The sequence below is a fragment of the Canis lupus genome, chromosome 33 (assembly GCF_011100685.1).
Source record: "Canis lupus familiaris isolate Mischka breed German Shepherd chromosome 33, alternate assembly UU_Cfam_GSD_1.0, whole genome shotgun sequence".
NCBI lineage: Eukaryota > Metazoa > Chordata > Mammalia > Carnivora > Canidae > Canis > Canis lupus.
In genome coordinates this window covers 28885734-28913009 of record NC_049254.1, presented here as the reverse complement: position 1 = coordinate 28913009, position 27276 = coordinate 28885734, and the positions used below count along the sequence as shown (strand labels likewise).

The following is a 27276-nucleotide window of genomic DNA, read 5'->3' as shown; positions in this document are numbered from 1 at the left end:
CGCCCCCGAGCGCCACCCGCCTGCACCTGCGCCTCGGGCCTCGGGCCTCGGGCACCGCGACCCCCCACCCCGCCCAGAGGGGGCAGGTGGGCGCTCCAGGGGCCCGGCCCAGAGGGAGACAGGTGGGCGCCCCAGGGGCCCCAGAGCGGGGGGGGGGGGGGCAGGTGGGCGCCCCCAGGGACCTGGCCCAGAGGGGGCAGGTGGGTGCTCCAGGGGCCTGAGGGGGGGGGCAGGTGGGCGTCCCCAGGGGCCCGGGGGGGGGGGGCAGGTGGGTGCCCCCAGGGGCCCGGCCCAGAGGGAGACAGGTGGGCGCCCCCAGGGACCCGAGGGCCTGGGGGGGGGGGCAGGTGGGCGCCCCCAGGGGTCTGGCCCAGAGGGGACAGGTGAGCGCCCCCAGGGGCCGGGCCCAGAGGGAGACAGGTGGGCGCCCCCAGGGACCCGAGGGGGGGGACAGGTGGGCCCCGCAGGGGCCCGGCCCAGAGGGAGACAGGTGGGCGCCCCCAGGGACCCGAGGGCCTGGGGGGGGGCAGGTGGGCGCCCCCAGGGGTCTGGCCCAGAGGGGACAGGTGAGCGCCCCCAGGGGCCCGGCCCAGAGGGAGACAGGTGGGTGCCCCCAGGGGCCCGTGAGGGGGGGGAAGTGGGTGCACCCAGGAGTCTGGCCCAGAGGGGTCAGGTGAGCGCCCCCAGGGGCTCGGCCCAGAGGGAGACAGGTGGGCGCCCCAGGGGCCCAAAAGCGGGGGGCGGGGGGCAGGTAAGCGCACCCAGGGACCCGGCCCAGAGGGGGCAGGTGGGCGCCCCCAGGGGCCCGGCCCAGAGAAAGACAGGTGGGCGCCCCCAGGGGTCCTAGAGCCGCAGGTGGGGGGCGGGGGCAGGTGAGCGCCCCCAGGGGCCCGGTCCAGAGGGAGACAGGTGGGCGCCCCCAGGGACCCGAGGCGGGGGCAGGTGGGTGCCCTCAGGGGCCCGGGAGCCGGGGCGTGGGGCGTGGGAGGCAGGTGGGCACCCGCAGGGGCCCGAGAGCTGGGGGCGGGCTGCTCCAGCTGGCCTTACCCGAAGTCGGGGTGCCGGCAGGGCCCCAGCTCCCTAGGCCGCCGGTCCGTGGCTGCACCCCCCTCCCCGCCCCCTGGCGACCTCGGGCTCCTGGTCGCGCCCCGCCCCTCCCCCGCCCCCCCCCCCCCCCGCGTCGCCCTGGGGCGCCCTCGGCCATGGGGTCCCGCTCTTCCCCCAGGCCCCCTGCTGCCAGCGGGTCTGGAAAGCGGCCCCCTTCCTACCTGCCCCCTCCCCTCCCCTGCTCCCCCCAGGAGCCTCCTGGCCCCTCTTGCTCCCCCTGCTCAGGCCCCTCTGCAGCAGCCTCAGGCCGGGCCTGGCGCCCTTGGTGGGCGGGGGCGGGGGTGGGCCGAGGGGCCCTGCAGGCCGGGGTACACCCAGGAGCAAGGGGCGCCGGGCCTGTGCGCAGGGGCCGTCTGCCCAGGCTGCTGTTTGCCGCCCTCAGGGTCCCCCGCGGACCGTCCAGGAGGCGGTGCAGATGTCCCAGGTGCAGGAACTCTTCCACGAGGCCGCCCAGCAGGTAGGCTCGCTGGGGGGGCGGGGAGCAGGGCCACCAGGGAGCCAGGGCCCGCGTTGCAGCACCTGCTTTAACACTCATCATCTCCGAAGAAGTTCCCTTTGGTACCCGACCCCATCAGGAAAGCACTGTGGCCACTGTCAGGGTCTCGGTGCAGAAACTCTTGGGCATGGCCTGCAGCAGAGTTTGAACCCTGGGCCTCCCGTGCAGATTTTCCACCCACGGCGAGGACTCAGATAATATGATCTCTTTTTACTATTGAATCAAACCAGGGTAAGAAGGTAAATTTATTTCTGAAAAGTGCATATAATCCTGCAGCCAGATAGATTTCTGAATTTCCCGATGGCTGCGGATTCACTTCCTTTTTTTTTTTTTTTTTCTTTTCTGCTTCCCCTGTTGATCAATAGTGGTAGTAAATACTCAACACAGCTAAGGGACTGAGTCGGTTCTCTGCAGAAATACAGTGATTCCCTTAAAAAGTAAAAAGCCGTGCTCAGGTGTTTACCAGGAAGCTGCCTGCACCCGTCTTTGCTGTTGAAGGATCACTCGGCCTTAAAAGTTTTTAGCATCCCTTGGATTTCCCTCAGACTTCGTCGTAGACAAGGGCCAGAGGATTTCTGGCCTGCCAGGAGGGGAGAGAATCAATTCGAGGCCTCACAGTAGACGAGAGCAGGCTCCAGGGCCCGGTGTCCGGAGCCAAAGGGCAGAGGCCGCCGAGGCACGTGCGGTTCCAAGTTGGTGGGGCGTCCAAACTGGCTGGATGCCCCTTCTCAGGTCTACAGGCGCGTGTGGGAAATGCGGCATGGTGGCTGGCAGGTGGCGAGTACCTGGCCCAAGGTCAGGCCCTCGGTGTCGCCTCTGCACCCTGGTACCCAGCCCTGGAAGTTTCCAAGAAGGGAGGGACTGGAGACTTGGCATAGCTCCTCAAAATGCCTGCCCAGAGCTGTTTTCCCCTGGGTGGCAAGGCCTGTGGCCTCCTTCTTAGTGTGGCCGAGGACCCTTAGAGACCCTCAGATCACTCAGGGGTCTTACGTTTTATTTACTTGAGCAGCTTCTCGCCATACTTGCCGTGTGTCTTCTCCGCACCCCGACCATGTTATTTGTGGACCACGTCCGCGCCAACGGCTGCTGCGTTAGGCGTGAAAAAGACACCCAGATGGGAAACGTGAGGCTCTTGGCCCCAGGGGGGCCCAAAAAAGAGACAAGTCAGACCTCCTTGGTTCCCTCTGTGGCAGGGATCCGTGGAGGCTCAGCTGCAGCCCCTGCCCCCCGTTCAAAGCCTTCAGCGGCTCCCGGCGTCCACCACCAGGGTGTAGGCCCCGCGCAGGCTGGCCCTGCCGGAGTCCAGAGCCTGCACCTCGTTCGTGTCCCGCACTCCGGCCGAGGCTCGCCATTCTCCAGGTGCTGAGCTTGTCTTTCCCCTTCGGGGAGCCTCGCTGAGACGTCTCAGGCAGCCGGAACGTTCCGAGTACGTGAGGCAGTGCCCGGCGCTTACGTGGCGATGGCTGTTAGTTGGCTCACCCGGTGCGCAAGCGTAGACAGCCAGATGCAAGTTCGTTTGCCGTAAGTGTGCTAAGAGGGGCTTGCTTGCAAAACCGCCGGCTGGACGGCCTCTGTATCGCCTCTCTCTCCATCTCCCTCTTCCTCGGCCTCCAACACGGAGGGACTGGACAGTGTTCACGTCAGGCTCTTTGATGTTGACTGTCTACACGCATTTGAGATCCGCCCTTTCCTCTGTCCCCCGCACTGCCCGGGCCTGGGCGCCGTCTCTGGGTTGGGTTGTTCATACCCTCCAAACTTCTCTGTCCACTTGTTAGCTAAGTGATGCTTCACTGGAGCATAAATCTGTGCAGTCGACCCCGTTGCTTAAAGCCTCTCAGTGGCTTCTCACTGCCTTCAGAATTCAGCTCAAACTCCGCATCTTGCCCTCTACGGCCTTCCATGACCTGACTCAGCGGCCCTGCTCCAGCCGAGCGCTCTCCCCACCGGGCACTGACTGTGTGGCTTGGAACGAGCTGTTTCTCTCCTTCCTCCCGAAGGCTGTGAACTCCTTCCTCATCGTTGTGTCCTCAGTACCTGCCGGGAGTGCGCAGCCCACAGAAGGTGCTCCCTTAGTGCTGGTTCTGCTTAACTGGGCTCACCTGGCTGCCATTTACATCAGGGGTGGAAGGATTGGTGGAAGGATTGGTGGAAGGATTGGTGGAAGGATTGGTGGAAGCAGAGTGTATGTGGTGAACTCAGGAAACCCATCCTAGGCTGAGTGGAGGGCACTTACTACGTAGCGAGCATTTCATACGCATCACCTCGCTTAATCTGCACCACCACGTTCTGGAGTAAATATGATTATTTTGGTTTTGGCAGATAAAAGCAGAGCCAGTTGGAACCCAAGTGTGCTTGTTGCCAAGGCCTCAGCCTTAATCCTTTCTGCTCTTTGCCTCATGAGCAAAGCCACCCAGACGGTAAATTGGAGGCCTGTGTAGAGAACACTGAGCAGTTTGGGTAGCTAACATGTGTGAAGCTGACTTCTGGGAGTGGCTGGTCCTCCAGAAGTTTCTTATAAACCTTTTTCTACTTTTACTCCAGCCTTGGGAGCCAGGAATCCTCTTAGGAGCCTTGGAGCTTGAAGGACACAGGACTAAGAAGGCGGTGCCCTGTGCCGAATCCTGCAGTTCACGTCTGTTCTGCTCTGGTCACTGTGATGGGGAAGTAGCTCTCAGGACATCTGTCTAGAGTGGGGATGCTTGTGAGTAAGGTAGAGAGGTGAATGAATGGGTTCTTGGTTTCGCTTTAATTGTCTCCAGACCAGATGGAGGAGCTCTGTGTGTGTGTGTGTGTGTGTGTTGATCAGTGCTAAGTGGGCCTGCCGAGAAGAGCTCATTAGTAGTGTGGTTAATAGTGTGGTGGTCCAGGGTACTGACTCTAACACTTTGAGATCTTGGGCAAGTTACTTAACTTGCGTAAGCCTCAGTTTCCTCACCTAGAAGATGGCTGCAATAATAAAACCTGCCCTAGGGAGTTACAGAGATTAAAAGAGGTGAATCATGTAAATATTCAGCGTAGTGCTTGCTTCATGGTAAGCGACCAGTGGATGTTGGCTAATAATAAAGCTGAGGTGAGGAGTATGTCCGTGTTCCACGTTGTAGTGATATAAGTGATCAAAGAGCTCAGCGGGGGAACAAATGCAGGACTCAGCACAGCAAAGACCCGAGTCCCAGATCCAGGATTATTCTAGGGGCCGAAGCCAGAATGTGGAACCTTGTCCAGGACAACCTGCTAGGTGGGTGTCCATTGAGAAGGATGGGACACTTTCTAGACCTAGATGGGTGCAGAGTGGCTTGAGAATGTGTGTGTGTGTGTGTGTGCGTGTGTGCGTGCATGAGTGTTTGAGAACCTGCTGAGCCTCTGGCAAGAACAAGTCTTGTTTTGGGACCCTCTGTCCTCAGGCCCTTCACTCACCTGAGGGGTGGTTGGGCAGTGGACTTGAACCTGAGAAACTGGGTTCCAAATTCTGACTGTAGTACTGGATGTGCTGGGCCCTTGGGCAAGTTATTCAGGGCTCCCTGTCTGCTCTCACAACTACGAGATGGGGAGGGAGTACCTGTTTTCAGGCTTTTATGCCGTATGTGGAAGGATCTGGCCCAGAGCCTGCCACATGGTGAGCCGTAAATACACTTTGTGTTCAGTGGCTGGGTGGTGCAGATTTCACACTGAAGCCCAGTGGAGTGCCTGTGAAGCTTGGGCCTGGGAAGCTAACGAGTAGCTGGAGCCAGAGGGAGGGCAGTGGGAGGCTAATAAGCTTCCATCCCGTGCTCGTCCCCACCAGTCCCTGGACAGACAGGATTGTGGAGGCAGCTACGGCATGTCAGGGAGATCAGGAGAAAGCAGGTGAAAGCAGGTGGCCTGCGACAGGGAGAGATGGCAAGTAGATGTGCTGGGTGAGGTCTGATGGCCCCACAGGATCTAATGCTTTTAGCACTGGGAATGGTGGGGGACCTCGGCTCAGTCTATCAGGTAGTTACCGAGTGCGTAGGACTGCCGGCATCTCCAGTAATAGCGAGTGCCGGGGATCTTGAAACTGGAATCCCGTCCTTGTGACGGCATAAGGAATGCCCCAGGCCAGTCTGAGATGCTGGTCTTCCCTCTCCCAGGGTTGGATGGTCTCCAGAGAAACCTAAAGGGAAGCGGTGTTATGCGATGGGGTGTAGACAAGTCACCCAGAGCTGCAGATTAGCGAGTACGAGTGACTTGTCTTCTTTCTTCCCCGTCCAGCCTTCTTCCAGAGACTCGGCTTCTGCAGGAGTGAGTCCGTGAGGACCCCTTTCTGGGGGGTCCGGGTGCTCACGCCTGGCTGGCCTGAGCTAATCGCCTGGGCAAAGAGCCTGACCCGGACCCAGGAAGTCCGTGCCCGGTAGAGCCGGGGCCGCCAGCCTCAGCGTGGGAGGAGGTGCTCCCAGGCTGGCTCCCAGGGCTGAGCCCGGCTGCCCCTGAACGTGCCCCAGCAGTGCCGGCTTCCTCGCTCTCCTTTTCCCTTCTCGGCCCTCTCATCCTTCGCTCTCTTCCTCATTCCTGTGGCTTACCTAGCTTAGCTTAGGATGGTAAGAGTAAAGGAGAGTCCGGTCAAGCTGTGGGTCACTGGTGAGCACCAGATAGCACCTGCGCGGGAGGCAGGTGGAGGCAAACATATGAAGAGGCGGAGAGGCCCCCAAGAAACCGCCGGCCCAGCCCCCTTGCTCAGCATGTCAAGAAACAAGGCCAGAGGTGTCCGATGACTTGTCCAAAGTCACATGCAAAGGGTGGCAGAGATGGGCCGGAGCCACAGCGCTGGATGGGGTCAGTGCATCCCGACTTCAGGTTATAATATTGTTTTGAGCATTGGCGTTAGGCTTCCTCGTGTCGTTTTCTGCTCCCCCATCAGCCAGCGTACGGCTAAGAACTGACTTGTATTTGTGCCACGCCATTGCCAGGTCTGTTTTGGAATCTTTAAAAAGCCAAAATGCAAAGTGAGCTGTGGTGGCCACATGGAAGGTTATAGGGTATTGCTTTATTAGTATGTAGAGAAATGAACGTCGCTGAGGAGAAAGGAAAAAGGAACTGAAGGCAAAACCCCCCTGGTGCCACCCAGGTGGTATTAAACGTCTGCTTGGCTCAGGTCATGATCCCGGGGGCCTGGGATGGAGCCCCACATTGGGTTCCCTGCTCAGCGGGAGGTCTGCTTCTCCCTCTGCCCCCCCCCCCCACGTGTGCTCTCTCTCTCTCAAATAAATAATAAGTACAATATTAAAAAAAAAAAGACAAAAACCACCCTGTGAGCCCCTCCTTTTACAGATAAGGAAACTGAGGCCCGGAATAGTTGGGTAGAAGAGAAGGGCTCACATCAGGGGTCCCTGGAGCCATGACCCCTCTCGCCCTCCCAGTTTTCTTTTTTTTTTTTTTTGCCCTCCCAGTTTTTATAGAGCATGAAGCTTGTCTGATTTTAGAGATTGTCTTTAGTTAAAAGATACAAACTGCAAATACAAAAGTGGGTCTAATCTTTGGAAAGGACCCCATGCAAGTGAAGGATCTTGAAGCTTCAGCTGGTAACTTCACTGCCAGGCCCCCAGTGGCTCCTGGACAGAACCAACTTTTGCAGATGGCAGAAGAAAAGAGGCTTCTGGTCCTGGAATCTGGGAGAGCAGAAGGGACAGAACTGGTTCCAGGGTTGAGTCTGAGGCTTTTGTGTGGACACTGTCACCCTTCCTGCTCTCTCCTCTTTGTTGTTCTCTTTCCATTTGATCGCCCTGTTTGCTGCTTAGCCTAGAAAGTCAACTCCCAAAATGACAATTGAGCCAAAAATGCTGCTTAAGTGTAAAAAGAGGGATGGAAACATTTTATGAATGAAGGTACCCTAAAAACTGGAATGGAAGTGATTCTTCACCGAAATAAATGTTTTTAAAGATTTTATTTATTAGAGAGAGAGAGCGCGCGCGCGCGTGTGGGAGTGAGCGCACAAGCAGGGGAAGGAGCAGAGGGAGAGGGAGAAGCAGACTCCCCGCTGAGCAGGGAGCCTGATGCGGGGCTGGATGTCTGAGCTCCAGGATCACGACCCAAGCCGAAGGAAGACACTCAACCAACTGAGCCACCCAGGCGCCCCCAATTCTTCACTGAAATAAATTAAGTGGGATCCTGTCACTGGTACCCACAGGATGTTCATTCATAGAGGGGATTGAGTGATGACGTGTAGAGGCCAATGGCATTGAAGGACCCTCTTGTATTTCCCAGAAGAAGAGGGGTGGGGATCCCATGCCACACACGGCCACAGTGGAAGTATAAGATTCTAGGCCGGAGGCAGAAGCAGGAGCAAGAGGAAAGCCTGAGCCGTAGCCTCTATTGGGCTTCCCATGGGAAAACTAGGGCAAGGGAGTTGAGGATTGTCTAGTTGGAATAGTCCTGGTGGGCTTCAGGCTACGGGGATGTTCTCTAGTTGCCTGGTGCCTGCCCTGCAACGGTTTGGACAGAGGAGACAGAGGAGACATTGGCTTGGTGTGTGAAGGTTAGATAAAAAGGGGAGGATTGGGGGTGGGGAGGACAGACTCCGAAGTGGTGGGTTTGCATATGAAAGACGTGCTCCTGGTCAGGCCTCTGCTATCTCTGAGAACCTTCCTTTTAGCATGCAAGATTTTTTTCAGGTGTTATAATATTATAAGATATAGAAAAGAAAAAATACAATCAATACATTCTGCCTAGGGGTGCCTGGCTGGCTCAGGTGGAAGAGCATGCGACTCTTCACCTCAGGGTTGCGAGTTCGAGCCCCACACTGAGTGTAGAGATGACTTACTAACCAACTAACTGAATGATTCTGCTTCGCTGGGAATGGATTGACTAGGAGACTTTAAAACTTCTTACTGCCTTAGGGTACCATTTATCCATGGCCAGATTCAGAAAAAATACAGCCCTTGCCATCTTGTAATAGGTTGAGGCTTGCAAGGAGAGCCCTATGAGGCTGACATACTATTCTTGTAATTTGAGGGAGGTGCCACTAGGTGGTGCTTCCACCCTGGTCTGGCCTGATTGAATGTCCTGACTTCCTGCGGGGTGGATATTTTTCCATTCATTTTATCCTTTCTCTGCCCCAAATATATCTCTTTGGGAAAACAGTTTGAATACTGGATAGTTCTATATTCACAAAACAATATTAAATAATTGTAGTAAGATTTAAAGGGATACACATGTCTCTTACACATGTGTAAGACATACACATAATTCAGTTTATTTTAAAAAAATATTTTATTTATTTATTCATGAGAGACAGAGAGAGGGGGGGAGCAGAGACACAGGCAGAGGGAGAAGCAGGCTCCATGCAGGGAGACCCATGCAGGACTCGATCCTGGGTCTCCAGGATCACACCCTGGCTTGAAGGCAGGTGCTAAACCGCTGAGCCACCAGGGATCCCCCATACACATAATTCAATATCTCTTTTTGCTCTTCAGTCATTATCAAGTATAAATGAATCTGATTCTTAAATTTTTTTCCCTGAGTTTTAATACCTAATCAAAGGACCATGGGGACTGTAGTGATGGTGATGGGCTTTCAAATAGTTGGGCGAAGTCTCCCCTAGGTAGCACCAATGCGGGCTCTATGGTTCCAAGAAAAGAATGTTTCCGCTTCTCAGGAGAAAGGTCCTATTTACATTTCCTTTGTTTTTATTTTGGAGTGTGCATGTTTTCTTCTTCACAGGCAGAAAGAAAGAGAAAAAGATAGTGGTGTAAGAAGCCCTGGTCTGTGTACAAAAAAAAAAAAGAAAGAAAGAAATCTACCGTGTTCTTTTCCTAAACAGTCCCTTTAAGCAGTTATAGGATTTAGGTGGTTTCTGATGAACTGGCAGCAGTGGTGGCCTAGCAACCCTCACTAGGCCAAAAATAGTTATGTCTGATGTGATGATAAATTTGCTCTCACGTGAATCCCAGTGTTTATAGAATTTAACTTAAAACAGAAAGCCATGACTCAGTAACTTTCCCCGCTTATTTTAGGCATTTATATCAGTCAAGAACAGCACAAAGCAAAAACAAATTATAATTTCTCTTAAAAGATACACAGATTTTAAGAGCAGACATTAATTTTACAAAAGTCTTCACTGTCTTTAAGGATCCCGTTCATGCAACACATTTAACATGTGATCCAAACCGTGGGCATCTTTTGGCGCTGCAAAAAAATGAAGTTGAGCTAAAAACAGGATTACTAACTCTAGGACAGCACAAAAACCTATTCTATTTTAAAAATATTTCTAATAATGTGATAATATTTTCTCTACATAAAAAAATAAGTATTTTTATCACAGAAGTACTCCATGCATGCAGTAAAAAAACAATTCAGACAATTGAGAATGGTATAAAATTAAAAACCTTCACCCACACTTTCCAGAGACTTTCACTACTTATGGTTTCTGGTTTTCATTTCCTTTAAGTCATATTTTGTACTTCAGTTTCTTGACCAAGTTATCCATGTATTAGTCCTTTACTTATTGCTTCCTGAGCTGGAAAAAAAAAAAAAAGGCATTGTCACATTTACTCTTCTGTTTCCCTCAGTTCATTTCTAATTTTTTGTAAATTGGATTATTAATTGGATTTGTATCTTTTCCTATAATCATAATGAACATTTCCACATTTGTAATGTAAAAGTTTAAAACCTAGAAATATCTTTTACGATAGCGAGATGTGTGTGTTTAACTGAATCACCAAGTGACATTATTGGACTCGTGGAGAAGAAAATGTCATATTAAATTATTAAAGCTTTGCTACTCTGAGCAAAAGGCTCTTCATCTCTTTCATGGTTTTTTTTTCTTCTGGCTCCTGCGTGGCTATTGCTCACTCTTACTTCTTCTCTTTCTCTCTCTTTCATTCTTTCTTTCTTTTCCTTCCTCCCTTCCTTTCTTCCTTCTCTTTCTTTCTAGGTTTGATTTAGTTATTTGAGAGCATGAGCAGGGGGCAGAGGGAGAGGGGGAGGGAGAAGCAGACTCCCCGCTGACCAGCGAGCTTGAACTAACTCAAGCTTGATCCCAGGACTGACTGGGCCACCCATGTGCCCCCAACTACAGCTGTTTCTTATATCGAATATCCCCCTGTTTTGTGATTCTTGTCTTTTTTTGGGTCACGGTAATTTTTTTCACACTTGGACCAGTGGTAGTAAATTACTCTTGCCTTGTCTAATTGTGGAACTGCAGGAGGCCAAATTTTTGTCGTGTATTTCAAAAACAATACGTTATAACAGACTGAATGCAGAAGTAGATAGGCGAATCCAGCTGTCTTCTATGAGAGCAGACATTAGAATGATCTGCAAAATGTATAACAAGGCCTCTTTTCATTAAATGTTTTTGTTTTGGACAGTAGTTATTTCTCATGAGAATTGGGCATTTATTTGAACAGATAATGAGCTTATTACTATTACATTTAAATGATCAATAAATATTTAAAAAATCTCCCTTTAAATTTCTAATATGGTAAATTTTTAAAAAAAGATTCTGTTTATTTATTCATGAGAGACACACAGAGAGAGGCAGAGACACAGGCAGAGGGAGAAGCAGGCTCTAGGCAGGAAGCCCAATGCGGGACTTGATCCCGGGTCTCCAGGATCACTCCCTGGGCTGAAGGCAGGCGCTAAACCACTGAGCCACCCAGGGATCCCCTAATATGGTAAATATTGATAGATATAACACACATAAACAAAGCTCTTTGGGATCCTCAATGATGTGGGAAACAAAGGCAAAAGAAAGATTACATTTCCTTCCTGCCTACAGCCTACTGACAACTCCTTGAAACAGGCAGAGGGACCTTCCTCTAGGAGCTCAACTGCCTGGATGTTAATACTTTGGTAAAGGCAAAAGGCAATTTAGCCTAACATTATCCCCACCTCCAGGATCCTGTAAGTCTACTTTAACATATGAAAATTCCTTTGGAAATTATCTTTATCCCCCAAGGTACATGTTAGCAATCATCCTCCAGGCATATGGCCCACTGATACACATCTGAAGGTTCTCATGACCAAGGTTTTACTAGACAGTAATAAATGACTTTTCCTGTTATTTTATTTTTTAGATTTAATTTATTTCTTTGAGAGAGAGAGCACACAAGCAAGGAGAGGGACAGAGGGGAAGGAGAAGCAGACTCCCTGCTGAGCAGGGAGCCCAACACGAAGCTCCATCCCAGCACCCTGGGATCATGATCTGAGCTGAAGGCAGATGCTTAACTGACCAAGCCACCCAGGTGCCCCAATAAATGACTTTTCCCAACAATACCTAGTCCCTTGAAAGTCCTGGAAACCCTGCTTCCAAATTCCTTAGAGACTTATGCTATCCCTAACCCCCTCCTACTTGAAAATATATAATTGCCACCCCTCATTAACCCCCATGCAGCTCTTTCAACCCATGGTTCCAGTCCCCATGCTTTAATAAAACCACATTTTTGCTGAAGATATGTCTAGAAACAATTCTTGAGAATTTTTTCTCGACATTTGCTTCAAACTCCAACATTTCCACATCACTCAATAATTTTTAAGAATGTAAAGGGGCCTTGAGACCAAAAAGTTTGAGAACAGCTGTTTTAGGGATTAAGTGTACATTTCTAACTTTTCACAGTTTATTTGGAGTCAAATACTATACCACTTCACTGTAAGATGTAGGAACCCGGCAACCACAAGGGCCATTTACCACACCCGCCTCTTTGGGGCTGTAAGTGCCCTCTATGTCATTTCCACACATATGACAAAACCTTCAAGGTCATGTTATGCCCCGTGGTTTCCCTGCTCATGTCCACGCCCTGGATGAGCTGACTCTGAACTTGGAGCTTCTCAGGTTCCTTGGAAGACCACTCTTCTCTTGGCTGCCCTGCTTCTCCCTCCTTTGCTTTTTCTTCCCCCCTCCAAGCCCATTTTAGGGATTTCCTCAAATGTCTGATCGACTGGTGGCACTTGTTCTTATTTCCTTTCCAGCTATTAAGTATAGTTTTATACTTAAAAAACCCCACAACTTTTCTGTCATTTTCATGGTAATTTGGAAGGTATAGAAGTGCTTTTTGTGCCATCTTAAAAGATGTGCCTAATGTTACTTTCTAAAGCACATTTCTTTCATTCATTCACTCATTCATTCTGCTAGCTCACATATAGTAAAAATCAGTTTCATGTTGAGCACGAGAGTGTACAAGCTATTTTTTAAATAAGTGTCTGGGCTCCTTGCATAAAATGCAGCTTTTATCGAACATATTTATTTATTTTTAAACTTTTAACAGGTTGGTAAAATTTCACAATCATAGAAAGTTGCAATAGTACAAAGAATGCCCATATAGTCTTTTTTCTTTAAGGTTTTATTCATTTATTTGAGAGAGAGAGCATGCACACAGGCAGGGGCAGGGGTGCTGGGCAGAAGGAGACTCCCCACTGAACCCCTATGTGGGGCAGGGCTGAGATCATGGGTGAGCCAAAGTTAGATGCTTAACCAACTGAGCCACCCAGGTGCCCCAAGAATGGCCATATACATACTCTTGACTCAGATTTACCAGTTGTTAACATTTTGTTCTTTGGCTTATCACTAGTATGCCCTCTCTGTTTCTATTCCATTTGTATATATATTTGTCAATATATTCTAATATATATTATATTCTATATTTTCCCACGAAGGCATTTGAAGGTAATTTGTACACATCATGTACCCCATCCATGAATTTTTCAGTGTGTGTTTCCTTTTTTTTTTTTTTTTCAGTGTGTGTTTCCTAAGAGTGAGAATGTTCTTTCACCTAACCGTGGTGGATTTATCGAGATCAGGAAATGTAACATTGGTGTTTTCTATTATCTAATCCACAGTTCCACATTCCAGTTTTGTCAGTTTTCCCCCTGATATCCTATAGCATTTCTCCCCTGGGCCCAGGGTCTGGTCCAGGACAACACATTGTACTCAGCCGTCATGTCCTACTCTTCTTTAATCTGGAAATGTCGGGATGCCCGGGTGGCTCAGCGGTTGAGCGACTGTCTGCCTTTGGCCCAGCGTGTGATCCCGGGATCCGGGACCGAGTCCCACGTCGGGCTCCCTGCGTGGAGCCTGCTTCTCCCTTTGCATGTGTCTCTGCCTCTCTTTCTCTGTCTCTTTGTCTCTCATGAATAAATAAGTAAAATCTTGAGAAAAAAATCAGGAAATGTTACTTAGCTTTTCTTGGTCTTGTCATGACATTTTTTGAAGAACACAAGCCAGTTATTTTGTAGAACATCCCTCAGTTGGGGACATGACCCTTTGCGATTAGATTTAGGTTTTGTATTTTTGTCAGAAATACCCTAGAAATTATAGTTGTGTTCTTCTCCAGAAGGTACAGGATTTCCATTTGTCCCAGTATTGGGGATGCTAGCTTTGGTTACTTATTTAAGGCGGTGTCTGCTAAGTTAATCCATTCTAAAGTTACTGACTTCCCTTTGTATTGATAAACAATTTGTTGGGAATACTTTGAGACTATGGAAATATCCTGTTCCTCATCACTGGTGTTAGTATCCATGGATGATTCTTGACACCATCAGTTATTACTGTGATGGTTGCAAAAATGGTGGTTCTTCTGACACCGTCCCCCCCGCCCCTACAGATATTAATTGGTCTTCTTCTATAAAGAAAGACTTTCCCTTCTTCCCCATATTTTAATTTATTCCGTTCTTTATATCTGTATGGACTCAGATTCTTACTTTGTTACATAAATATTCTATTACAATTATTATTTTGATGCTCAAATTATCTCAGAGTTGGCCACTGGGAGCCCCTTCAAGCTGGCTCCTATATCTTTTCGTTATATCTGGAACCTTTAAAAAAAATTTTTTTTTAGCACTTTCTTGCTTTCTGGCATAGCATATTCCAGGCTCATTTTGTACTTTCTCTTCCCCAGTCCTGAGTCAGGCATTTTTCCAAAATGTCTTGGTTTCTTACAGTGAGGAATGATGTTTAAGACCAAGATCTGGGTACTGGGTATGTTCTTGGCTACTGAGGTATCTTTGCCTTCAGGTGGGCAGAGAGAAGGAATGTAAACACACACACACACACACACACACACACACACACATACACCCAGTACTATATTTTTCTACCTATATTAAAAACCGCAAATTGAAACCAATACTTCTCATCCTAGTCCATCACCGCAGGGGTCATTCTTCCCCTCATCCCCCTTTCTTTAGCTGTAACTCCCTTCTCCAACAGTAAGAAACTGAACTCTCATATATATTTACTTATTTGCTCAATCCTACAATTCACGGGAAGTAGATTCAGAATGGATAACTCCTGCCTGTAGAAAACACAACTTTCTATCTAGAATTTAATATTTGTAGTTATTTTTGCCTTTAGACTGAGGGTACACAGACAAAGAGCCATGTTTAGAAGTTACTCTGGTGAGTTCTTTTCTCACCTTCGGGGTTATGTTACTCGTTGGAAATGCAGTTAGGATAACTTGTTTCTCTTTGCAGTCTAATTTTTCTCTCATCCTGGTTGATTTGATTTGACTTTGCGTATGCGAAACATTAATGTGATTCTAAAAGTCAGAACAAACGTAACAGTTCTTTAACAGATATAATATTGGCTGATCCACTGATGCATCCAGAAGAATAAGCCTTTTGCAGTTGATCTTTGGCTGGTTTGCCTCCTGAGGGAGGACGTTAGGGTCCATGTTGCTCCTTGTGATGTGAAACTCAAGTAGACTCTCTAGTGGCAGCCTGAGTCCTGCAAGAAGGGCTCTGTCCTTTTGCCAAGGAGGCTGGGAAGGGCAGGGGATGCTTGTGTTTAGGTGGCCGAGGCATCACTGCTGCCATTTGTGGGAAGGAATCAGGGGTCCAGAGCCCTGTGTCTCTGGGCTCCACGGCGGACAGAAGAAGCTATACTGGGGAAGGCCCTTCTGTGTCGTCCCAGGAGGCAGGACATCGGCAGTGTGTTTGTGTGTTTGAGGGTCTTGGCACTCCTGGGATTCTTGAGTTCTGTGACCAGCTTGAACCTCGGCAGGTTCTCAGCCTTGGATAAGGATTAGGTTGCACAGGCGTGGAAAAACCATAGATTAAGCATTCGGGAACTGCTGTTTGTAGACCTTGGCTTTTGAACTAGGTCTGTGGCAGGAGAGACCCACGTTGCCACGAAGCTCTCACAGTTCCAGCAACACTTAAATCAATATTGACCGAGGGCGCTGCCCAGATTTGAATCCAGGGAAATCAGACTTTGACCACTCCACACGGGTCCTGGTCCTCCCCTCCTCTGCTGCGGGGCCATTGCCTTTCCTAGCATCAGCCAGGGGTGACGGGACAGTCGCCGGATGCGCATGCTAGCAGGAGCTGGCTCCCCCAGTGCTGGCTCTGGGCAGGGCTTGGGAAGGGAGCTCTCAGGGCTGGCCTACGGAGCTAGGGTCTACGCGAACCATGAGGACAAGGGGCGGGGGGTAGAGAATGCGTGGTCCATAAGACCCCTTTTCTTGCTCTTCCTCCCGACATCCCCGATGGGACCTTCACCCACATTTAAGATCGTGTGTTTGGCTTCTTGCTTCCAAAAAGCTTTCACAATTACCATCTCATGTAAACTGCACAGACCCCACGATGCAGTACGTGGCTGTCGGCGGCCTCTGCAGACACCGCAGGTAGGCAGCCCGGCCCAGCGCCTGCCTCGGGGCCCGTCAGGCGGGGGGACGGCCGGGGACCCCCTCGGCCCGCGGCACCACAGGGCAGCGGAGCCTGGCGTAGTCTCTGCTGGGTAACTAAGGAGTCGTCAGCTCTCAGAAAGCAAAGCGCAGGCTCGCGCGTGCCCATTCCGGTGGCACCAGTCCGGGGGCCCCTGTGTCTGCGGGGCGGGCTGGGCCTCGTCGTGCTCCGACCTCCCCTGCCCTGAGCGGGCAGCAGCAGTTTCTCACCTGGTCTCTTTCCCTCCTGCTGGAAGAAAGAAAAGGCGTCAGCTCCCATCTGACGTGTGTTTCCTTTTTTTTTTTTTTTTTTTAATATTTTATTTATTTATTCATGAGAGACACAGGGAAAGAGAGAGGCAAAGACCCAGGCAGAGGGAGAAGCAGGCTCCATGCAGGGAGCCCAACGCGGGACTCGATCCCGGGTCTCCAGGATCAGGCCCCGGGCTGAAGGCGGCACCAAACCACTGAGCCACCCGGGCTGCCCTGACGTGTGTTTCCTGGCGGGGCCCTGGGCACGTGCACACGCGTGCGGCAGGCGGGCGTCTCCTGCCCTGGGCACCGCTCAGGCTCGGTCTCCCCGGCCTCCCGGGCGTGTGGCTCGGCGTGCAGGGCCCCGGCGCGGGAGGAAGAGGCCTGTCTCTGACCCGCCACAGGCGGCAGGCCCGGGCCCCGAGGACGAGGCCTGGCCTCTCTCCCGTGCTGGGAGGCGACGGCCGACAACCGCTGCCAAGCGCGGCCGAAGTGGATGTGGCCCGGACCCCGCCCCGCGGCCTCTGCCTCGGGAGGACAGGACCCGCCACGGGCGTGTTTGCGGTGCCCGTTCTGAGGACTTGGTTTGTGTCGCTGCTTCATCCTCTCTCAGCCTCTGCTCTGCTTCCCGGCAGACGCCGCCGCACCAGGCCCAGCCACTCGGCCGCCCCACAGCCTGCTCCGTCTGGGTCGGGGATGCCGAGGGAGGCTTTTGTTATTCTGGAACGGACGACGGACGACCGGGGCCCAGAGCGGAGGCCGGTGAGGCCCTACGAGAGCTCTCGGAGCTGGGACCGCACCTCTGGAGCGGCTCGGTGGGCCAGGCCGCCCCGGCCCTCGGCCCTCGGCCCTCGGCCCTCGGAGCATCTGAGCATCTTGGTGCCTCGGGGATGGGCACTGCCGTTCAGCTGCAGGGGCCGAGGGAGGCGAGGGACCCCGGTGTTCCTTTCATCAGTTCCCAGGGGCCAAGGGCAGCATAGCGGGCGATCACTTCCGTGTGGCTCCGAGCAACGTCAAGACCCCTCCCGGGGACCGAGCCCCTGAGCCAGAGTGAGGACGCGAGTCTGAGGAGTGATAGTGATGTGCCTCCGAACCACTGCTATTCCTCTTCCCAGCGGACAGAGCCACAGGCAGGGCATCCTCGGCGTACGGTATGGCCAGCGGTGGCTTGAATGGGGCCGGTCCGCGGCCCTGGATCGGCACCCAGCGTCCGGGCAGGGAGCACTCCTCGTTCAGCCTGCTGGGCCACGGCCGCCCCCTCCCCAGCCGCCCGCTTCCCAGGGCCTGGCTGCTCTCACAGCTACTCCCCTGGGCACACGATGCCAGAGCCCCCGGCTGAGGGGAGACATGAGCCCTTCTAGGTCTCCTCCAGGAAGACAGACGCGGCCCAGCCTAGGAGTGTGCGGTGGGGGAGGATGACTGCAAACAGGAGTCCTCTTCAGGCTGCCTCCCGGCCCAGCCTGCTGTAAGGAAAGGAGTTCCTCCCCGATCGTGGACCTGCCCGTGCCTGTCTCGCAAATGAAAAAAAGCAGGTCTCCACAGAGAATAAATCTGTTCTTTCATGGAACTTCAATTTAAAGAAGAGAATTCCTTTCCTTCTTCCTAAACCTGCTCATGACTTACCGCCGTGAATCTAGAGGGTCTAGAGACCGCACCATCCTTTTCTCTTTCCATCATCAAAAAAGACTGTGTCAGAAGAAAAGTTCTGTTCTCCTGAAAACTGTCCATTTCCCTTCCTTGGCACCTGTGTCTAAGGTCTAATGGCCGTGGTTTTCACACTCAGCGAATCCCCAGCGTTTGAAATGGTTAAAACTGCACTTGGGGGAGGGAGACCGTAGAGGCCCGCCTGCTGGTTCTTTTCCCCCTCCCTGCACCCACCGTCCTCCCCCTTAGACATCACAGTCCTCTTCCCCTCCACCCGCAGGGCCTTTCCTCGTTTTGCCAACTGAATGGAGACACCAGGAACGAGCCCGAAGCTTTCTAGCCTCACCCATTCTGTGGTCAACTTCACTGCTTCCCCCACCAAAAACAAAACGAAAGGGGTGGGCAAGACCCGTTGAGAAAGGGTTGAGGCTGGGCATTGCCTGCATCCTCAAAGTCTGGAAGGAAGCTGGAAGTCTCGGAAGGCCTTCACAAATGAAACGCTGTCACTTGGACATTTTGACTCTTCAGTTCTAAACACAAGTGATTCTAAACGGAACTGCTAAAATATCTAAGAACTAACTTATTGGAAGTTAGTTCGTTAGCAAGCTGCCCTGTCCTGATCTGGCTCAAGGGCAAGTTCTGTGTCCAGAGCATTTCCGAGATGAATGAGTTTTTCTGCCTCACTCTGAGGATGAAAACTCTGGCATCTGACGCCCCACAGATGTTCATCTGGACTTTGGCAGCACCTTACAGCCTTCCACAGGGGCCCAGCTGGCTTCTACAAACAATGCAACCTTTCCTTTAGCTATCTAACTGTTAAGTGACATCTGGGAGCTCTTAGCTTTTTTTTTTTTTTTTTCCAGCACAGAGCTGTTGGGGCCACCCATGTGGATCCCCACAGCATCTTAGGCAAATGGGAGATGAAAGACAAGACTTGGTCCCTGATGTGGCAGGAGGACCTCCCTGCAAATGGTTCAGACCGAAGGACACATTTCTCCAAATCATCCGTTTCTCCAGTCTAGTAGACAGACTTGTGTCCAGCGTGAGCGTGGCACTTAGCCTGGGGCAACCACAGAAGCCCTTCCTGTCAGTGATCCCCATCACAGCACCCCACTTGCTCCCGTGTAATAGATGAGGCTAAATAATTAAACTAGTTTTTTTGGATTAAAAAAAAAAAAAGGATAGCTCAGAACAGTCCGACTGTCACCTGCCATAATCCCCTCCGCTTTTTTTTTTTTAAGATTTTATCTATTTATTCATGAGAGACAGAGAGACAGAGACAGAGACAGAGACACAGGCAGAGGGAGAAGCAGGCTCCATGCAGGGCTCGATTCCAGGACTCTGGGGTCACGCCCCAAGCTGAAGGCAGCGCTAAACCCTGGGCCCCCTGGGCTGCCCACCTGCCATAACCCTAGCTGTTCTACAGTCTCCTGCTCCCAGTGACTGGGTAGAGGTGCAAAGGGAGAGTCTTGAGTCATGGCCTTTGTGGTAGGACGCATCTGAGATGTGAGGGGATTCCTTACCCTCCCATAAAGGGGGCAGTTGGGTGTGAAGTTTCAGAGTGTGAGGGAGAAGCTGATCTTCTGTTCTCCTGTCCGATGTCTGCTTGGGTTGCAGGCTCAGGGCTCTGTCCTCAGCCTGTCCGGGCAGGAGCAAAGGGGAATTGGAAAAAGCTGGCAGGGCAGAGAGAGAGCAGGGTCGTGGAGTAGCCAGTTGTGATACTGTGATTTAGAATAAGAAATATGCATTTGGCTTTTATCTCCATTCCTGGCAGGGAGCTCCTAAAGCCCTCGGAATTTCTTAAGTGATAAGAGTGATAAGGGTATCTGGATATTCCTACCAATCCCCTTTCCACCACAACGGGGTTTAGTCAATAAGGTGACTTTTGGAAAGCACATAAGCATGGGATCTGGTTGCCAGAAGAACCAACCATGATGAGAGGGTTGGAACTTTCAGGTGGAAACGTGGGGATTGGAGATGGAGTCAGTTGCCAACAGCTAATGATTTAATCAATGTACGTAATGAGGTCTCCATAAAACCCCAAAATAATGAGGTCTGCAGAGCTTCCAGGCTGGTGGACGTGTGCAGATTTGGGGAGGGTGATGTGCCTGGAGAGAGCTTGGAAGCCACCTGCTTTTCCCCCGTGGGCATCTCTCCTGTTGGCTGCTCCTGGGCTATATCCTTTGTAACATAGTGGTAATCTAGAACGTAAAGTGTTTCTCTGAATTCTGTGAGGCGTTCTAGCAAATTAATCAAAGCCAAGGAAGGTGTCATGGGAACCTCTGATTTATAGGCAGTTGCTCAGAAGCACAGGTGACAATCTGACCTCGTGACTGGCATCCGGAGTGAGAGGAGGGGGAGGTTTGAGTAGTCTTGGGGGACAGCCCTTAACCTGTGGGACCTGACCCCATTTCCAGATAGATAATACCAGAATTGAGCTGGATCAGGGGACACCAGCTGGCACTGGAGAACTGCTTGGTATGAGGGGGGAGACCCACACCTCAGAACTGGTTTCAGAATTGTACCAGCCGTGGGCCCAGCGGTCACTCTGCAAGGCTGCTGGTTTGGGTGGTCTTGCTGGTGGTCTCCTGGTTTGCCCACAGCGGGCCAGTGGCAGAGGCGGGGGGTGGGGTGGGCAGCCCTGAAGTGGTGCAGCTGCAGGATGTGGTGGAGAAGGGCACCAGGGGCGCCTCCGTGTTGGCGTCAGTGTGTGGGGGTGGGTGGGCTGGGAGAGAGCCCCGGGGGTCTCTGTACTACTGCTTAGGAGTTACCCCAGGGTTCCGTGTTCCCTAGCTCGTCTTCTGTCCCTTTTTCTGTGTGTTTGTTTCTTCTTCCTTCTCTCTCTCTCCCTGGGCTTATGCTGCTCTCTCTTTCTCTCTCTCTCTCTTTCCCTCTCTAAGAACCTCAGGGCTGCAGCCTTGGGGTGAAACACAGCCGGGCTCTTCCTTCTGGTCTCTGATGAGCAAGCAGGCCCTGGGAAGACTTGCTTTCCTTTGTCACTTGGTAAGAAAGGGTAGGTGCGGTCCCCCGAGCACCCTGAGATAAGCCGCCATGGCCTGGCCACCAGACGGCCACCCAACCCGTTTGAAACCACTTCTATTTTCATTCTCCGAGGGCAGAGTCTCCTAAAGCTTCTGGCCCATTCGGGAACCACCTTTAAGGCCGATTCAGTCCAGTGAGGTCCCGGGAGTGAAAGCTTCCCCTACGCCGTTAGGTGGACGAACACGGAAGGAAAGGAAGCGGCCTTCGGGGTGGACAGGCGAGGCTGGGGCAGGCGGACCAGGATTCCCCACTTCAGGATGGGAGGCCCAGGGGTGAGGCCTGCACACCTCAGCCAAGTTTGGGATGTCGGCAATGGGAGCCGAAAGAATGGACTTCTAGGCAAGGAAAGGGCACAAAACCCGAGGTGCAGGGCCGGGCACAGATTTTACAGTGGGGCACCCAGCGCGGGCCGCCGGCTGTGCTGTCTGTCCTTCCGGTGTCCTTCCCTCGCTCCACACCGGGGCCCTCTCCCAGCCTGCCCCCCACCCCGGCGGTGTGGTGAGGATCAAGGCAGACGAGGGATGTGGAAGGTGAGAGCGCTCTCGAAATCATTGCTCTCTCTTGCTGAGAGCTGCTGCTGTCACTGCTGTTTCTAAGAACAGACCTGCAGCAGGCCAAGGTGGGAAACCCGGCATAAGGAGAGACGGGAAATCAGGGACCCGGTCCTGAATTCAGAGATTAGGATTCTGGAAAACAATCCTACATGCACCAAAACAGGTTGCGTGGGACCAGTTCTTCGAGGACAAGCATAAGGTCAGCGGGGTCTGTGCTGAGCCACCATCGCTGTTCTCACATTTACTGACTTTCAGGAGATCCCTTATTTGCAGCCTGTGAAAGACAGATGAACAGAAATACTCACAGGTAGGGGCGCCTCGGGGGCTCAGTCGGTTAAGCATCTGCTTTCTGCTCAGGTCACGATCCCGGGGTCCTGGGATGGAGCCCCGTGTCGGGCTCCCTGCTCAATGGGGAGCCTGCTTCTCCCTCTCCCTCTGCCTGCTGCTCCCTCTGCTCGAGATCTCGCTTTCTGTGTCAAATAAATAAAATCTTTTAAAGAAAGAAAGAAAAAAGAAAGAGAAAAAGAAAAAAAGAAAGGAAGGCAGACAGACAGACACACAGATAAAAGGAGCTCCCGCTGCGTCGGGGACTGGCAGGGGGTGCCCAGGAGTCTTAAGTCTTAATTGACGGCCCTGATGACTTTCTGCTGCAAGGGAGCGCATGATGCAGGGGGGGAGCAGGGGACGGGCTCCTCTCCTTTCCCACCAAGGCCCGTGGGCCTCAGCCTTTCGCCCTGGATGGGGGCGCATCCATCCCTTGTGCTCAGCCATTCAGGAGCTGGGCCCCTGGGCCCCTGACTGCAGATTCTCTGTCCTATACTCTGGGTTTTTCTGCCTTCTCACTGTGTACAGACCACATGCATGGTCCAGAGACCCGCTGGGCACACTGCTTCCTAGTTGGGCCCCCGCCCGCCCCCCGCCCCCTGTGAGGTGTGGCTGTGCCAGTGTGAGACACTGGAAGATCCCTGCTGTGTGCATTTACACTCCTAGCCCTAGGCCAGAGGTCAGGGCGGTGAACAGCACCAGCTGCTACTAGTTGTCTTTAAGCCATTTTATTATTATTTTTAAAAGATTTTATTTATTTATACAGAGAGAGAGAAAGAGAGGCAGAGACGCAGGCAGAGGGAGAAGCAGGCTCCATGCAGGGAGCCCGACGCAGGACTCGATCCCGGAACTCCAGGATCAGGCCCTGGGCCAGAGGCGGCGCTAGACCACTGGGCCACCCGGGCTGCCCTCTTTAAGCCATTTTAATATTTCCACAAGGTGGGGATCCCTGGGTGGCTCAGCGGTTTAGCGCCTGCCTTTGGCTCAGGGCATGATCCTGGAGTTCCCGGATCGAGTCCCATGTCAGGCTCCCTGCATGGAGCCTGCTTCTCCCTGTGTCTCTGCCTCTCTGTCTGTGTCTCTCATGAAGAAATACATAAAATCTTTAAAAAAATTTTTCTCCACAAGGTTTAGTTGTTTCAGTAAAGAGTTTCCACTGGAGTGTTTTGTTAAAGCGCCTTGGTTATTTTTGCATTGGAAAAATAAGGAAGGCATTTGTTTAACCACCTATTAGCCTCTGGTTCTAAGCAACCGCCAGGTGATGCCCTAGAATCCTGGGGAGTGGGCTGGAAGGGGCTTGGAGGTCGCTGTGACACCAGGGGCCAGGCATTTCCAGCAGAGGGGACTCAGTAGCAGCCCCTCTGCTGGAAATGCCTGGCCCCTGGCGGGTTGTTGGGGTTGCGGGGGGAAGAAAGTGCAAAGTCAGTCCACCCGAAGATTAGTCACTGCTGGAAGCTGCTGTCCCCTGTGGGACGGGGGTACTGCTGGTGGCCTTCCCCAGAGCTCGTGACCGCGGCCTGAGCCGGAACCTAGAGTCCCACGCTCTCGGAGACGTGACACACCAGCCTTCTCCCCACCTTCTGGGGGCCAGAGCTCAGGCCCGTGGCCACACCTCCCTGCGAGGAGGCTGGGGGGAGTAGCTCCTGAGCGGCCAGAAGGAAAGGGCGCACTGGCCAGTTGGCCAGTTAGTCCTTGCCCTTTGATAGGAGTCCCTGTCGGAAGAGCCCAGTGAGCCTTGGGCAGAAACAATCCCAGGCCTCCGAGCGAGCGTGCACACACGTGCGTGCCCTGCAAAGGAAGGTGGATGGAGTTTCAAGCTGAGTCCCCCCCCCCCCCCCCCCCCCCCCCCCCCCCCCCCCCCCCCCGCTCCTGCCCTGCCTCCCTTCACTTCCCCTCTCTGGCCCTCTGCGGTGCAGCAGCTGGCTGAGTTCCGGGTGCTCTGTTTTCAGGGGGCGCTGGCCCAGCCCCAGCCCTGGTGGAGGAGCCGGCTGTTCGTGTGGGAGCCAGTGCTGTTTGGGACCTGGGATGGCGTGTTCACGTCCTGCATGATCAACATTTTTGGGGTTGTCCTCTTCCTGAGGACTGGCTGGCTGGTGGTGAGTGACGAGCTGGTGGCCCTGGAGTTTCTCGTGAGCCTGTGACACGGAGAGCTCTGCACTCTTGAGCATCCCACAGCGCAGGCAACAGGTTTCTGAAGCACGGATGCTCCAGAAACAGGAGATGAGAAGCAAGGACACCGAATAGTTAGCATTGCTATTTAAACGAGAATCCTGAGAACCTGGGCCCCAGACAGAGGCTCCAGTGGAAGCCTCACCATGGATTTAAGTCATGACAACTCAGAAATACGAGAAATATGAGCACAGAAGTCAGGGCACATCGTGTCTGGGACTGGAGGTGGATCACGAAGAGCAGGCTGGTGGCAATGGTGCCCCCAGGTGGGATCAGCTCCTTCACCCACACAGTTGCCTTCCCCCACTGCCCATAGACCCTCTGTGGAAGGCTGCACATGGCCAGGCTGGGTCAGAGGTGCCTGAGCTTGTGGGGGTGCCGTTTGCTTCTTCCCTACAGGGAATAAAGGCCTCTTCTTTGTTTCTTCTGTGAAGGCATCTTGGGACCTTCCAGGCAGATGTATGTCCTGAGGCAGGGGTCTCAGCTCCTCACGTGGGGCCTTCTCCCTGGGACTTCAGTAAACTAAACAGGCTGCTTGAAACAAAAGGGTAGCCAGTCAGGAGGAGCCCCTACTGTGTTCCAGGCACGACTATGTGCCAATGGGGTTATGGAATAGAAGGCCTGGTTCCTCCCCCTGGCGAGCTAACAGCCCTGCTGATTTCACATCAGGAATCCAGGTGAGGTCTCAAAGCAGCGTTAAATCCCTCAGGAATGGAACAGGCTGTGAATGTAGGGTTGCTAAAGTGTCCAGGAAAGCTTCCTGGCAGAGGCATGGTTCAGCCAGCCTTTCAGAGGGGAGCTCGGTTGCACAGGTGCAAGAGAGAGGGGGCCATTCGAGGTGTGGGATGTGCTAGCCAAGGTTCTTCAGGGACACAGAGCTAATACCAATAGGAGGTAGATACCTATAAGAGATGCACGGGACATCCTATATGTATGATTGTGGGGTCTGGTGAGTCCAGGTGAGACTCAGGTAAGAATTGAGGCTGCAGGGATCCCTGGGTGGCGCAGCGGTTTGGCTCCTGCCTTTGGCCCAGGGCGCGATCCTGGAGACCCGGGATCAAATCCCACATCGGGCTCCCGGTGCATGGAGCCTGCTTCTCCCTCTGCCTGTGTCTCTGCCTCTCTCTCTCTCTCTCTGTATGTGTGTGACTATCATAAATAAATAAAAATTAAAAATTAAAAAAAAAAAAAAGAATTGAGGCTGGAGGCTTGAGGCCAAAAGCTGGGAACACAGAATTTCTATGGCGCAGTCTGGCCACAGGATTCTTTCTCCGCTGGGAAGCCTCAGTCTTTGCTGTTAAGACCTTCAACAGTTTGGATGAGGCCCACCTGCGTTAGGGAGAATACTGACTGTGAATGTTAATCACAGCTAAAAAAACCCCCAACACCACACATTTATAGCAACATCTAGGCTACTGTTTGACTAAACAAATGGTCACCATAGCCTACCCAAGCTGACATAGAAAATTAACCATCACATGGGCAAATTCTGGGGCAGGAACCCTGAGCTGTAGTGGGGTGTATGGGGTTCTTAGGCCCCCGAGGAGGCCTGGGTGAGGCCAGACCCTCCTGAGCGCTTGCTCTACTCCAAACTTGGGTCCTTAGCTCAGGGTTCAGCTTTAGTCATGGCCTGGGTGGGTCTGGAATTTTTTTTTATTTTTAATTAATACATGGAAAGCTTAGAGGAGGGTCAGCAACCTCCCTAGTGTGGATGCTAAGAATCCCTCCCAAACTTACAGGGGCTCCCGCTTACAAAAACACAAGGCCTCCAGCTCGGACTCCTGGTCCCGCTGGCAGATTCGGGCATCTGGGATCCACCCGTGTCTTTGCCCCTTTCCTAAAGGGCCACCTCACTGCCCAGCACCTCTGCAGCCTGTGTCCAAGGGAGGCCTGTCAGTCTCCCTGCTGTGGCAGAGGAAGGGTTGGCCTGTGACAGCCGGGCCCCTGGGGGATAGTCATGGAATGGTAGAAGGAGGAAAAGGTGAGCTCTCTTTATTTATTTTTTTTTAAGTTAGGCTCCATGCCCAACATAGGGCTCAAACTCACAACCTCGAGATCAAGAGTTGCACGCTCTACCGACTGAGCCAGCCAGGCGCCCCTAAGTGCTCTCTGTTTTGATTCTTTTTTTTTTTTTTTTTTTCTGTTTTGATTCTTAAATCTTTAAGAGCCTCTTCTTAACCCTCTCCCTGGGCTATTTTTTTTTCTGTCTTTTCTTTTCTTTTCTTTTCTTTTCTTTTTTTTTGAGAAACGGCTATCCAGACACATCAGTTCTACCCCCAAAGTGAGAATATAATAAGTTGCTTCCATTTTCTATTGCTGCTGTACAAATGATTCCAATGCCTAGCAGCATAAAGCAAAAACGTGTGTAATCTCATAGTTTCTATGGTCCAGGGATCCAGGGTGCAGCCCAGCTGGGTGTCTCTGGCTTAGAGTCTCTCCTGGGGCTGCAGTCAGCCTGTCCGGGCTGCAATCCCAGCCGAAGGCTCTACCAGCAGAGGGTCTGCTTCCAAGAGCGCTTGCACTGTTGTTGGCAGGCCTTGTCCTGTGGGCCTCTTCCTAAGGCTGCCTCTTTACGTGTAGGTGACTTCCCCGGGATGAGCAATCTGAGAGAGCGAGAGAGCACCCAAGATGAGAGCCACAATCTTTTTTTAAAAATTAATTAATTAATTAATTAGATTTTATTTATTTATTCATGAGAGACACACACACACAGAGAGAGAGAGACGCAGAGACCCAGGTAGAGGGAGAAGCAGGCTCCATGCAGGGAGCCCGACGCGGGACTCGATCCCGGGGCCCGGGGTCACGCCCTGGGCTGCAGGTGGCAGTAAACTGCTGGGCCACCCGGGCTGCCCCACAATCTTTTTATATCCTCATCTCAGAAGTGATATCCCTTCACTTCTGCAGTGCTCTGCTCATTAAAAGGGAGTCACCAGGTCCAAGCCCCCAACTCAAGGGCAGGAGATCACACAGAGCATGTGTGTCAGGGGCTGGGGGTCCCCAGGGGTCGCCTTTGAGGCGGCCTACCATATGAATCCATCCTTTTGCCCTGAAAATGATCTCTGTTTTTCAGCTTTGAGATGAG

General features: G+C 52.4%; 1 protein-coding gene across 1 annotated transcript in view; it reads left to right on the top strand.

The window, feature by feature from the left end:
• Window positions 1-27276, top strand: part of SLC12A8 (solute carrier family 12 member 8) — a 131613-nt gene continuing 104337 nt past the window's right edge. The window contains exons 1-3 of the mRNA XM_038583067.1: window positions 1-122; window positions 1490-1564; window positions 23975-24121. Of these exons, the coding sequence (XP_038438995.1) occupies window positions 1523-1564; window positions 23975-24121 (189 nt within the window). The 5' untranslated portion in view covers window positions 1-122; window positions 1490-1522. The remainder of the gene's footprint in view (window positions 123-1489; window positions 1565-23974; window positions 24122-27276) is intronic.